The following is a 13,274-nucleotide window of genomic DNA, read 5'->3' as shown; positions in this document are numbered from 1 at the left end:
TTCCATTCCACCCCATTACAGACAGAATACCAGCTGAGATCAGTTGCATTGTTTTTTTAAATCAGGGCAGCAGTTTTCAGATTACATTATGTGCTTACATAATTACAAAAGGGTTCTCGACTGTTGTAGAAAGAAGTGGCTGATCTTTAGTGCAATATCTACATTGCACATTATCCGCAACCATTCATCCAATGTTCCAAAGGCACATTCTGTTTACTAATCTTTAAAAGGCTAACTGAGAAAACATTGGAGAACACTTTTGCAATTATGTAAGCACATAATGTAATCTGAAAACTGCTGCCCTGGTTAAAAAAAAGTTTGTTATTCTAAGCTGGTATTCTGTCTATAATGGAGTGGAATGAAAATGTCTAAGTGATCCCAAACTATTGGGACTATACTACTATACTATACTATATATATATATATATGTATATGTGTGTGTGTATATATATATGTTTAAGGTAAGGGAGAAACCTCATAATTGACCAGTTTCATGTAAATGCTAATTTTACAGTAAGCAGGTTATTGTAGTGCACCATTTCCTGTGTAAATGTGGATACAATAAACAAGATATAGGAAAGAAGAGGAATAACATCTCTTACAAGAGATATAATGTTCAGACACACAAACCACTTACAGTTGCAGACACGTACAGTACAAAAATGTGTCCTGTGTGATGATGGCCATAAGTCGCATGTTATTGTTTCAGCACCTCTCTCTCTCTCTCTCTCTCTCTCTCTCTCTCTCTCTCTCTCTCTTTGTTTCTAGCTTGATCTCCCTCTTTCTTCCCTTTCCCCAGCCACTCTCTCTTTCATGAATGCTCATAATGCAGCGTTCATCTCTTATCCCTCTGTCTTCTCCTTTTGTCTTTACAATACCATTTGCCCAGCACTTCGCCGTACCCCTCTACCACTCCATCCCTCGCTCGCCCTCTGGGACCCCCTCTAACAAGCACCCGCACACATGCGGGGAGGGAGGGAGGGAGGGAGGGAGGGAGGAAGGCAGGCAGAAAGAAAGAAAGAAAGACAAAGAGGACGAAGAGGGGTCATGCGAGGGCATACAAACACCCCTGTCTCGCCTGTTCCCCTGAAACGCTTCAGAAGAGAGGCTCTCAGCACTGCCGTGACCCCCCTGACACGCCACCTTAAACACCCATCGCTGTAGCATTTAGAGCCTCCCTCGCTGTAGCGTACCAATGGAATAGGGGCCACCGCTTGGCAGTGTGTTCAAACCATTAAGATAGTGATACTCTGACCTCTGTACCTTCACACAGAGAGAGAGAGAGAGAGAGAGAGAGAGAGAGAGAGAGGGTGGCGGCTGACGAAAGGAGGAGAAAGACCAAGAAAGATTAATAGCTGCTTTTTTGCTTCCGACAGCAACAGTTTTGCCTGCAAGTGTGTGGATGAATGAGTGTGGAAGTGCATGCACTTTTTTTTAAGGATTATATAGCTGGTGTGTATATGACCTAATTTGCACCTACATTTTCTTGTTCACAACCCAGGGGAGTGAATGTTCCTTACTTACTGACTGACACACATTGTATAAAAACACATTCATGACAGTTTACATTACATAATAGCATGCTGTAGCAAAGCTACTGTATAACAATAAAAAAGGGGTAATGTGTATTCACACATTAATTCATTCATTCATATAATTTACTTTATAATGGTGAGCATGTAAACAGGACTAACCAGCATACTGTATTTTCATACTGTGTGTTCCATAGACAGTCAGCATGTCGGTTTTTAATTGTATGTGTGCAAATGTGCATAGATGTGGGTGCTTGTTTCCTGCATGCATGCATTTGTGAGGACACTTTCCATTCCAGATATCTAATAGTGAGCCTTGTGTCTTTGGCAGGGCTGTGTTTACCGTGGAGCTGTACCTGCAGACGGAGCGAGTACTGATTGTCGGTGCTGAAACACAGGAAACACAGCAGGACTGGATCCAGGCGCTAACAAAGGTGACACACTTTGCATATTACACACACACAAACACACTTATTTCCATTGCCTCCTTTTTACGTTTGTTTTTCACTAAAAGTTACAAAGAAGAAACTGTGAATGTGCTGCAGAAGTACAGCACATCCATACTTTAACATTTACTCTGCTACTTTGCAACACACACATTATCCTCAGTGAGCCCCATGCTGCGTGTGCTTCTTTCAAAAAGACAAGTGGTCTACTATCTCTCCCCCCACATGCTGACAGGATCTTGTAATAACACCCTACATAATTATGTCCCCTATTCCCCTTTTTATTTCTTCAATCCCAGGCAACCCAGTCAAAGATAGTGGGAGGTCTAGCTACATTAGTCCAAATGTCTCTCCATCTGTACCATAGGCCTTCCACACCTCCGTATTTCAATTGAAATCACCTAACCAACGGCCAGCCAGAGCCGAGCAGGAGAAAGGGGAATGTACATGGAAAATAATTCAACCAGGGACCAGAAACTGAGCAAAGGTCTATCCCTACAGGAAGAAGGCTGCCCCAGTTGTGTTGCACTTTGTTTTGAGGTGACACACCACAGTAAGAAGTTTCAAGCTGTTAAACCTGAAATTTCTTATTCCCAACCCTGTTCCATCTCTTTGTGTGACTCACAGTGCTTCATCCCGCCTAAAGTCGAGGGACTGGTGCAGAAAGACGGCGAGCTGATTGGCAGACTGCACTACAAAGAAGGCCATGACCTGTACCACTGGAGGGTGGGCTGGTTTCTGCTGGGAGGCTCTGCCCTGCACTTTAGCTCAGGAGAGGAGGAGGGGGAGGAGGAAGTTCTTCAACTCAAACAGCTACAGGAGCTCAGTAAGCATGCTGCTTGTTTGCATTATTTTTCTATTTCTCACTATGTCTTGCAGTCCTTGTTAACCAGATAATATGTGAACACAGTTAAGTTACATTCCTCGTGAAAGTGGATGTTGTGACACAGCTAATATAATAGCTTCCCAAGTATCTATATTCCCTAAAAAGTCAGCAATAGAGAAATATCTGTGTTTGTTTTTTTGCTGTACTTTGTGAGCAATCCAATAATTGCGACAGTTCCATTGAAATCAATGTATTTTGCTCTGAGACTTCACAGAGCCCGTACTGAACTGAGCATGACTGACCTCTTGCATTATTATATACATAAATAACCCATTACACAATTTTTTTTAAACAAATTTCTGGTTAACTCATTTATCTCAGCTCTGCTCATGTAAACTGTGTCAACCAGTTCCTGGTTAAATAGCTTCAGTGGAGCTTTTAATACGCAATAAATTCAGTTTTAAAATCTCACAGCCTAAAATGACCATATCTGTATATGGTTGAATAGCGTCAGTGGTCAATTGCTGAGATTTCTGGCTTTTATTAAGATTCCCTTTCACTATTTTTGATATACTGTGTAATTTACAAAAACGTAACAGTCCTACTTAACGGACTGGTTAACGACTTAATGATGTCAGAGGACGTATAGAAGCAACCAGTGTTAGGAGACATTTCAGCTCCTCGCACTATTACACATTTCTGTTGGATCTTTGCTCTAACTGGCTAGTGTAGTCTCATTAAAATTATCCTTTGAGGGGGACTGAAGAAGAAGGAGAAGATGCCACAGACGTGTATACGAGAAGACATTCTGTTAATATGAGGCCAGTAAAGGTCAATAATATGATGCGACATCAAGTTTCAGTCAAAGTATGATTAAGATTTCCTCTACCCACTAACATTGATTTTGCCAATATCTCCACATAACTGGCAAACACCACTTATTTTAAGGATAGTCAGTGGAGAGAAGCTGCCAGTCACGGGGGAAGGCTCAGAAGGTCACACATACTTTGGCAGATTGATCGATTACGCAAGTGTGACGCGAACAGAAGGAGGGGAGAATCAATGGATCTTTTTAATCCATTTACATCTTGACGTTGATCAAATTGCACAAAGTGCAGCACCATTTTCTCATCTCGGGCGGGACAAAGAACTTCAGCCGTGTTCATTTTTATTCCTGGCTTTCTCAAACCATAATTGTAACAGCCGAGGAGCCGTTAGCGCCAGAAGGGACTGTGTTTTGTCAGGGGGATGGTAGGTTCTGGATCGTTTGAAAGGATCCCTTTAGGAATCACAGTCTGTGACATGGGATTAACTGTTTTTTTCTCTGCAGTGACACCACCACATGAAAGATGCCCCTGCGTAGCAGTGAGGGATTTAATAAATACACTTTTCAATTAAAATCACTACATGTTTCCAACATGCAGCTCTTCAAACTACATAAGGAGTTCTTTGCAATTGTGATGCAGCCTGTTCCTGTTTTTGTTTTATACTTCAGGCTGGCAGAGTTATGATCATTTTCAAAATCTTTTCTCAAAACCTGCTAAAGGGTTTTCATACTGGAGGTACAGTGAAAGCTCCAATCTTTTGCTTTTATTTATTTCATCCTTAATTGCGTTGCCCGTCATTTATTCTCTGTTTCTCTCAACCTTATGACTGGGACACTTTAGCTCATCGTTCCAATTACTTCATTGATCTTTGTCAATTGGTTAGTATTCATTTGTCTTGGCTATGAATCACTTTGTAACTTTGTGTTCGAAAATGCTATATAAATAAATAAAATAATAAAAATCCTATCTCCAAAAACCAAGAGTGCACTACCTCAAAATGACTTATTGGGGGCTCAACTGTGTACTTGACAGAGGATTGATCTTTTTGTGATGTCTTGTGTCAAGATGTCTGCTGCACAAATAACTAGAACCAAAGTATAAATTAGGGGTAAATGACAGATACAGTTGGATAATCATTAACTTGTCACAGTGCACAAATCAGCCTTCCCATCCAGAACTTTCTAAAATTAACAGTTTTCAGACAAGATAAGCACATTAACTTTAAACTCACTCAGTGCCATTTTCTGAGTGGATTTCTCTTAAGGCAATGGCTAAATAGATTTTTTTCTTTTTTTATCCATTGCTCTGCTCAGTCATCTAAAAATGAAGATAGGCATCAGCACAGGACTGCAGTCCAGCATATCTAGTACCCAGTGTGTCCACACTGAGGTTCATTTAAAGGTATAATTAGTTTAAAGATATATAGCAAGCATAGCTAACATATTCACAGCTGTTAGTGATGATTCATGTTCATGTGGAAGTTAACTTCATACTGAGTAATTTCTAATACCCAATTCTGATCAGACTAATATTTTTCTACCTATTGTGAGTACACACATTAACGGTAACCGTAATGAATGTTTCATCTCCTTTCAAGTAGCCTTAGTTATGTAACCATTACCTTGGCCGGCAACAGTTTGGATTATTTTGAATTTTTTCACATAAAATGATAGATTAAAACTTCCATGCAGTGCTTTTGACCTCGAGTACCATTATGGAGCTGTTTTTCTAGAAGGGGGTCCCCATTTAGTTTTTTCACACGTGCATCAGGGAAGAAGAAGACCGCTAGCAAGTTAACGTGGATGTAAACAATGCAGGATTTAACGGTCAAAAATGTACTCAATGTGCTTGTGTGAATTACGCAAATGTTAACATCATTTTAGTTTGTTTGTTTACAAAAAAGAACTCCACGAGGCACCTTTAATTGTTTCTACTGTATATGGTTTGAGAACATTGTCTTACTACGTAAGTTTTCGCAGGACAGTGACATTTAGTACATATTATGGCGTATGCTGTATATAGTGTGGGAGTTTGCACGAAGCAACTAGGCAATATTATCTTATTATAGATAGGTTTCAGCAAAGATGGGCAACAGGGCTTGTAAAATTATGAGGTTATCGTATAATACCCGTCAAATAAACAATACTTAATGCGCCCACTGGAAATGTTTACCAGCACCCTAAATCCCCCTGATTTTGAAGGGGGGAAAAAAACATGTGAATCGCTTATAGGACACCCAGTACAAATTACGGAGAGAACAAGGCTGCAGATTTAGTTCCTTTATCACACAAACATATTAAGTAATAAAAAATGTCCCACTGAGCTGTAAAATGGATAAGAGGATTGCCGTGCGTTTGTTCAGACAACAATGGCAAGTGTTTTGCATTTACCTGATAACACTGTCAATAAACCTCTCTCAAGTCAACATCAATCTATGAAGTTCTCTGCTTTCTTCTGTTGTTGTTTGGATCAGAATGAAATACTGTGCCCTTGAAAATCTGCCAAAGAAAACAAAAGGCAAATTATTTGTTAAGAGAGACTTTTGGGGATTAATTGTTTCTGTTGTTTCACTCAACATACAGTACAAAGGACTTGTTAGCCAAAATAACAGTTACATTTCACCAATCCTCTCTTATTAAATTAAATTAAGTTTCCTGTCAGGGCCGATTAGTCGATCAGTGTGTTTACTAAAGAAGCAGATGCAGAGATTGTGATATTTGGTGGAGGAAATAGAAACAACTAGTTGCTCTTATTTGTGATGTGATGATTGTAAAACCATTTAAGGTATAGAAAATACTGTCCATAGATACATTTTTATGAGATTGCTACTTCCAATAATTCAACTTTGGTAAATGTGTAGGTTAACCCAAGTTCACGGAGTCCAGAGTTTTCTAGAATCAGGCAATTCTAAGGTCAAAACAATAGTTTAACATTTTGGGAAATTTGCTTATTTGCCTTCTTGCTGAGAGTTGAAAAGGTCAATGCCACTCTTATGTCTGTTTGGTGAGTATGAAGCTAATGCCAGCAGCCAGTTAGCTTAGCTTAAACTACAGTGTGTCATTTTTACACTTTTTGTCTTTGACTGCAAACACTGGTAAACAGCTAGCCTGGTTCTGTCCAAAAGTAAAAGCTCTAGAGCTAACTAATTCATTATATCTTGTTTGTTTACTCTGGACAAAAACAGAAGTGTGAAAACAACACGTTATGGCTAGAGCTAGGCTAACTGGTTGTTGACAGTTAGCTTCATATTTACCATAGAATGAGAATAACAGTTAGCCAGTGTTCTCTTCGAACTCTTGGCAGGAAAAAGAATAAGCATATTTCCCGAAAAATCTTTCTCTAAATCCAATAAATAACCCTCCAAAAAGAGCCACTTGACAGCTCTTTATTCAGGTAAAGAAAAATGTTCCCTTTTTGCTAGTTTCTTATTTGAGCATAACTAGTGACAACTTGAGTAAGAAGAAAGTGCCAGATGTTGTTGCTTAGAGATTTGTGACTCAACTGCAGAGCCTCATATCTTTCTTTTTGTTGGTACTTGATCTGTTGTCGTGTGTGTGTGTGTGTGTGTGTGTGTGTGTGTGGCCATGATCTGAGCAGCTGCTTGAACCCACAGAAGTGATTATAGCAGAGCTTTTGAGTCCCTAAGCCTAGTTTTTTGGTATTTTAAAAGATTGATTGTACAGATAAAGAATGGCAGGAACTGTTTTTTTTTTCTTTCTTTTTTTTCTTGTGGTGTGTTACCCTCAGTGCAATCTTATTTGTGTGCATTTCGAACAACTTTATATAAAGCTTGATGTCCATTGACACTGGTTATGCCCCACTTCTCCCTTTTGTTTAAACTAGGCCTACCTTCAGTATGTCAGTGACACAAAAACTATACCCAGGTTTCCCATCATAACAAGAAAAATGCTATTAACTCCAATTGGATGCATTTGCCGTTCCGCTACCGTACAGCACTGTTCCCTCACTTTTCTTTCCATTATATGTCTGCACATTTGAAAAGACTAGTCAGATATGTCTAGACATATTGTGTAGTGTATTATTTGCAGTGATTGACTTAAAAAATAAATGAATACTTAAGAGAACGGAGACCTTTTAGTGACAGGTAATGAATGTATTTTCAAGTTTCATGGCGAAAGCTTCTAAGCGCTCATGCTTTTGATGGAGATTGAACAACTGCAAATGTCAGACCTAAACACATTAGCTAAGAACGCGTTGCTCTCTGAATGTACACAGTTTTGGAGGCTGCATTTTCTACATCTTGTTGCCCTTTTCCCCCCAGCTGTCTCCACACATACGGAGGGTGAGGACAAGATCCAAGTCCTGCTGATGGTGGAGGGAGGAAGGTATGTCAGTCTTTGGAAAAAATAAATAAAAAGGTGTGCTAATTGGCAACGTATTTGCGATACAACAACATGATGCATTATTCAACACTGTAAACTTTGATGTTGCCTTTGTCTTGTTAGTCCGAATGCACTTTACCTACTGTAACCATCCGCGGTAATCAAAGTCTCGCTAGACTGCCTGCTTCAGTTACAGAGAAGGTGAAGTGGCACGTAACACAAGCCAACAGTTTCAGTCTCCCTTTTAGAGTAATCTAATGAGACTTTGTGCTTACTCCGTTAATTGCTCTTCGTTTGTGTGTTTTTGATGAAACCTCGTGGGAAACCAGTGGCTGTTTTATATATGTGTGTTCTGCAGGAGCAATTTTGGATTCCTTTAATCTTGTTGGTTGTTTATTTAATGACTTGTCAGGGCTTTTTCAAATACATGAACAACTTTGACATGTTGAAATACAATACCATTGTGTACTTAAAAAAAAAATGACATTTTTTTTTTTATCTCTCTCTTTATTAGAACAGTTTACATCCATGGCTTCAACAAGATGGACTTTGCACTGTGGCACTCTGCCATCACACTGGCTGCTGGCACAGATGGCAAGGCGCTCAGTGACCAACAGCTGACTAAAAATGGTGTCCCTATTACAGTCGACAGTTGCATTGCTTTTGTCACCAAATATGGTGAGTAACATTATACTTACAGGGAGAGAAAAGTAAAAAAAAAAAATACATTTCTGCATGACTGCATTATTATGATTTCACCTTGAGGACCTGATTCATCCAGTATGCTGTGTCGTAATGGCAATTTCATGCTAGCATCATGTTGACATTATCCCATCATCTCTCTTTTCACCATATGTATATTTTTTTAAGTAGAAAATGTAGTCCAACTTGTCACTGCACTGTTACTGCGAATCCAAAGTTATTTGCAAAATATAGACACACACAACATTTATATATATATGTAAGAAATCAATGCATAATAAATGCAAAAAGGGTACTTATAAAGAAGCATTATAAGTGGTATGCAATGTAATGAGGGATTGGCATAAAAGTCATCTCTGACTGAAACTGTAAAGTGGTACAGAAGGTTAATATACTTTGCTGCGACAATTTTATTCCACCTGCAATTTAGATTCAAATGTGCTTATGTAACGTTATTACATCCCACAACTTAGCATCCATAATGTTAGTTATTGCCCTATAATTGTATTTAGTTATACAGAAATCTATGCATTGCCATTTGCTGTTGCAGACACGACACATCAGACAGTGACTTTTCGGCACAAAAATCAAGAGTAATGAGTTGATCGTCCATCTATTCACCCATGTTTTTGACTATGTAACCAGGTTTGTGCCAGAAGGGGGTCTACCAGAGGCCGGGGGACTCTGGTCGAGTGGCCCTGCTCCTGGAGGAGTTCACCCGGGACGCCCGTAATGTGAAGCTCAGGGAGAAGGAGCAGCAGCTGGAGGATGTGACAGACACCCTGAAGAGCTTCTTATCTCAAGCAGAGGATGCACTACTGACCAAGGAGCTTTATCCATACTGGGTGTCAGCTCTGGGTATGTGAGGCGTCTGGTGGGTGTGGGAACACAAGTTTGCTGGAGTGACATAATAAAACGCAAAAATATGCCGGTGTTTAACGACATGCAGGGAATGGTTATATTCTAGTTATATGCTCTGTGTTTCATGCTTCGTAGCAGTACAATATTCAAAGACGTTGGACACTAGAGACATGATTGCATCATTGCATCATAACAGATGGAAAAAAAATCTAAAATGTTCAAATTTGCTTCAATAATTGAAAACATACAGTATGACTCTCATTTCCTTTGTGTGGTATAGTTGTGTCAGTTTTTAGTTTGTTATATTTGGCATTTTTACAGTAGTTCTAATCTGTGTGGTTTTGTAGATGAGAAGGACGAGAGGCAGAGAGTAAAAAAGTACTCTACTTTCATCGAGACTTTGCCAAAGATAAACCGGTCAACCCTTGATGCTGTGCTACAACATCTCTACAGGTATATACACACACAAGCTCACACACGCTTCAAACTGCTGACACATTTAAAGCTTTGTACTAGTAAGGCTATTTCAAGGTTGAGGTCGCTGTGAGAATGAAGTTTATTATCCTGAAGGAGAAACGCATGTGGTCAACTTCAAGACATAAAGATGCCAAAACAACATTCAACACTGCAGTTCAGTCAAAACTTTTTACTCCACTACATGTAACAGCTACAGTTACTGGTTACTTTTCAGATTAAGATTTTATATTAAAATGCAACACACTGTTCAAAATGTAACCAGTGGTTGACCTGTTAATATCAGTGTCTAGTCAAAGCCGTCTTTCAGGTTTCTTAGTCTTTGGCAATTCCACCAAAAAGATGTATTTCCCCCTTAAACTTCTCAGATGGTTTCATTTAATTAACTTTAGAGACCCTAAGATGTAGATCTATTCAACATTTCACCCGAAAAACACAAATTATAGTAAAAAAAAAAACAGATTTGTGTATGAGAACTTTTTTCTTCTTGCTCCCCCCTTATCCCTCCCCCCACAACCTCTCAGATTTATCTTGTGAAAAAAGTAGTACAAGGTTCTCCACCTCGACCAGCATTAGAAACAGCATAACAATCTAATAATATGTCATACTTTATAATATATTAGTCACAGGGGACATTTCACTGCAGAACCAGTACTTTTACTTTAATACTTTACATTTTGTTTATTTTAAATGCAGTACTTTTACTCGTAATGAAGTATTTATACACTGTTGTACTGGTACTTTCACTTAAGTAAATGATCTGAGTACTTATTTCACCACTGGTACATCCATTTGATGATTGTTAGATAGCTCTCGTCTTCATTATGTTTTGGATTGAGCTCGTGGTTGATAGAACAGGTGTAGCTCTACAGATGCCACACTGCATCACAGACGTAACAAGTGTGGGGACTCAAAGGTCCTGCACTCTGACTAGCTTTGGGCTAGGTTGCTATTTGTCACCTGCTGATTAGCCTGTTGTCCCTTCTGCTCGGCTAACGATCCACTCTCTCCTCTGTGTTTTCTTCTGACCAATCAAGTCAGATACTTTCTAGTCAGATCTCTGATTTAGTCAGGGATACTGTGCTGCTGTGGTGTGCATATGGTAGTAGGTCCTTCAAATTACAAACTAAAAAGGAAAAGACTGCTTGTTTTTGTCACTGAAGCAACAGCCTTCTTGGGTTGAAACTGATGAATTAATCCAATATTGTTTGTATCATTTGTTGGCGTTTTGCAAGTAAGACAGATTGAGTGGCTCATTATTAAAAACTCAGGCAATTAGTAAACACACAGTTAAGGCCTATGGCAAAACAAGCTATTAGATCATTTTTTTCTTTTTCTTTTTTTTTGGAAAATCATATATTTGAAGTTTATTCTCAGGCAGTTGTTTACTTACAATGTTGATGATTTTTCAGACTTTTCACATTTGGGTATTGTGACCAGTCAATTTAATGGGCAGAAATGTCCAGTAATAAATTACAGAATACAATTGTGTACAATCCACAGTGTCAGCAATATATACGAGGTGCAGAGCCAAAGAGGCTAAAGCTAAAATCACAACTTGGATCCTGTCCTGCAGCTGCCCAGCACCACAAACCTGTTTTCCACCTCGAGTTGCTATTTGATACAAACACTCTGTCTTGATGTCTCTGTCTTGATGTCTCATTCACTGATGCTCACATTACCCATTGCACCCTCAGAAACCTGCAGTGGATAGTCATGGTTTAGCTGCATTATGTTAATGATTGTGATTGTTTGGAGAAGACTTAATTGGCCCTTTGCTGAATTTGGACTGAGGCCTAACTAACTAAATTCCCTATGTGTTTGTGTCTGAGTGTACAGTATGTGTGGGCATGAGAGATTGAGAGTTATTGAGCTAGAGATAGAAACTGTTTGTGCTGATTTGTGTGTGTGTGTGTGTGTGTGTGTGTGTGTGTGTGTGTGTGTGTGTGTGTGTGTGTGTGTGTGTGTGTGCGCGCAATTACATTTTGGTTATTCTAACCACATTTCTTTCTGTGATTCAGGATTCAGCAGTGTTCCCACCTCAACCACATGCCGAGCGAAAAACTTGCCTCTGTCTTCTCCTCCTGCTTGTTCCAGACTCGGGGACAAACCCCACAGGAAACTAATGTCATCCGTGACCTCATCAGCAACTACATTACACTCTTCAATGTGAGTCAAAATGTTTTATTTATTTATTTTTTGACATATGATAGTGGTGAGGAACTGATTGAGAGACGATGAGGAGGGTGACAAAGGGCTGAGCTGAGCGTGGTCTTCCACCTCTAAGTTAGATAACATCTGATTTGTAAAAACAGACAGTTAAACAAATTGGTATCACCTGCATACTTTATATCCTACATACCAATCATGGTAAACTAGTTGGTTAATTTGATGTCAAGCTGAAAGCCAATGTCTTTGCCGACTGTGCTCTGCACAAAACGACAGCACACATCTCCAGGAAACAGGGATTATATTTTTAAAAAAACAGGTAACTTAGAACAAAAAATACCATTGGAATCTTGTTCAGGACATCCTTCGCTTGAAGCGAAATGAGGCCAGGCTTATGACTCTGAGTTTGTTCTTTATGTGAGTAGCCGTTTTGATTGCTGGAAAATATAAACTAATGATAAAGGAAGAGAGAAAGAAACAATACGTGTCCTTATATACAATCCTTTTAAATAAGAAAGGATTCTAGGCCAGTGGTTCCCCAAGTGGGGGTCAGGGACCCCCAGGGTTCCTTGAGGGGGGTTCCAGGTGGTCTGCAGCAAAAAGGGGAATGAAAAAAAAAAAAAGAGGTGTGGAACCCTACATTCTACACTCCCTGCCTGGGAAACGCACCTTTTTTTCCACTGATGACATCATAAGGGCTCAGACTTTACAAAGCTCCCTCGAGGTCCACAGAAGACATTATATAACTGTTTTCACAGGCTGAATAATACTTTAAATGACGTGTAAACTGATACTTACATTTAAAAAAGTGTCCCTTTTAGAGCATTTATTTTTGTAAAGGATTATTATGTTTACTGACCAAAATGTCATTACTAGATGAAGTGAATACAAGTGACAGATGGTGGGCAGATTTGTAGTTCTTTCTATAAAATTGACATTCCGAAAAAAAAAAATTCTATGATGTGCACTGAACTGCCAAAATTAAAGATATACATATTGTTCAATAACCTAGAAGATAAATTGAGATATTTCTGCTTAAAACCACTGTAGGAAAGGTGCAGTACATGCAGTCTAATATAGCCTCCCTGCTAGAT

General features: G+C 39.2%; 1 protein-coding gene across 3 annotated transcripts in view; it reads left to right on the top strand.

Moving 5' to 3' along the window:
- The window catches only part of arap2 (ArfGAP with RhoGAP domain, ankyrin repeat and PH domain 2), a 127,109-nt gene that overhangs the window by 85,218 nt on the left and 28,617 nt on the right, over window positions 1–13,274 (top strand). For all 3 annotated transcript variants that reach the window (XM_078275750.1, XM_078275748.1, XM_078275749.1), the window contains exons 17-23: window positions 1,864–1,966; window positions 2,606–2,804; window positions 7,914–7,977; window positions 8,489–8,652; window positions 9,322–9,534; window positions 9,885–9,990; window positions 12,033–12,180. In XM_078275750.1, the coding sequence (XP_078131876.1) occupies window positions 1,864–1,966; window positions 2,606–2,804; window positions 7,914–7,977; window positions 8,489–8,652; window positions 9,322–9,534; window positions 9,885–9,990; window positions 12,033–12,180 (997 nt within the window). The remainder of the gene's footprint in view (window positions 1–1,863; window positions 1,967–2,605; window positions 2,805–7,913; window positions 7,978–8,488; window positions 8,653–9,321; window positions 9,535–9,884; window positions 9,991–12,032; window positions 12,181–13,274) is intronic.

Source organism: Sander vitreus, chromosome 19 (genome assembly GCF_031162955.1).
Source record: "Sander vitreus isolate 19-12246 chromosome 19, sanVit1, whole genome shotgun sequence".
NCBI lineage: Eukaryota > Metazoa > Chordata > Actinopteri > Perciformes > Percidae > Sander > Sander vitreus.
The sequence above is the reverse complement of the archived record's forward strand: the minus strand, read 5'-3'. Positions and strand labels throughout refer to the sequence as shown.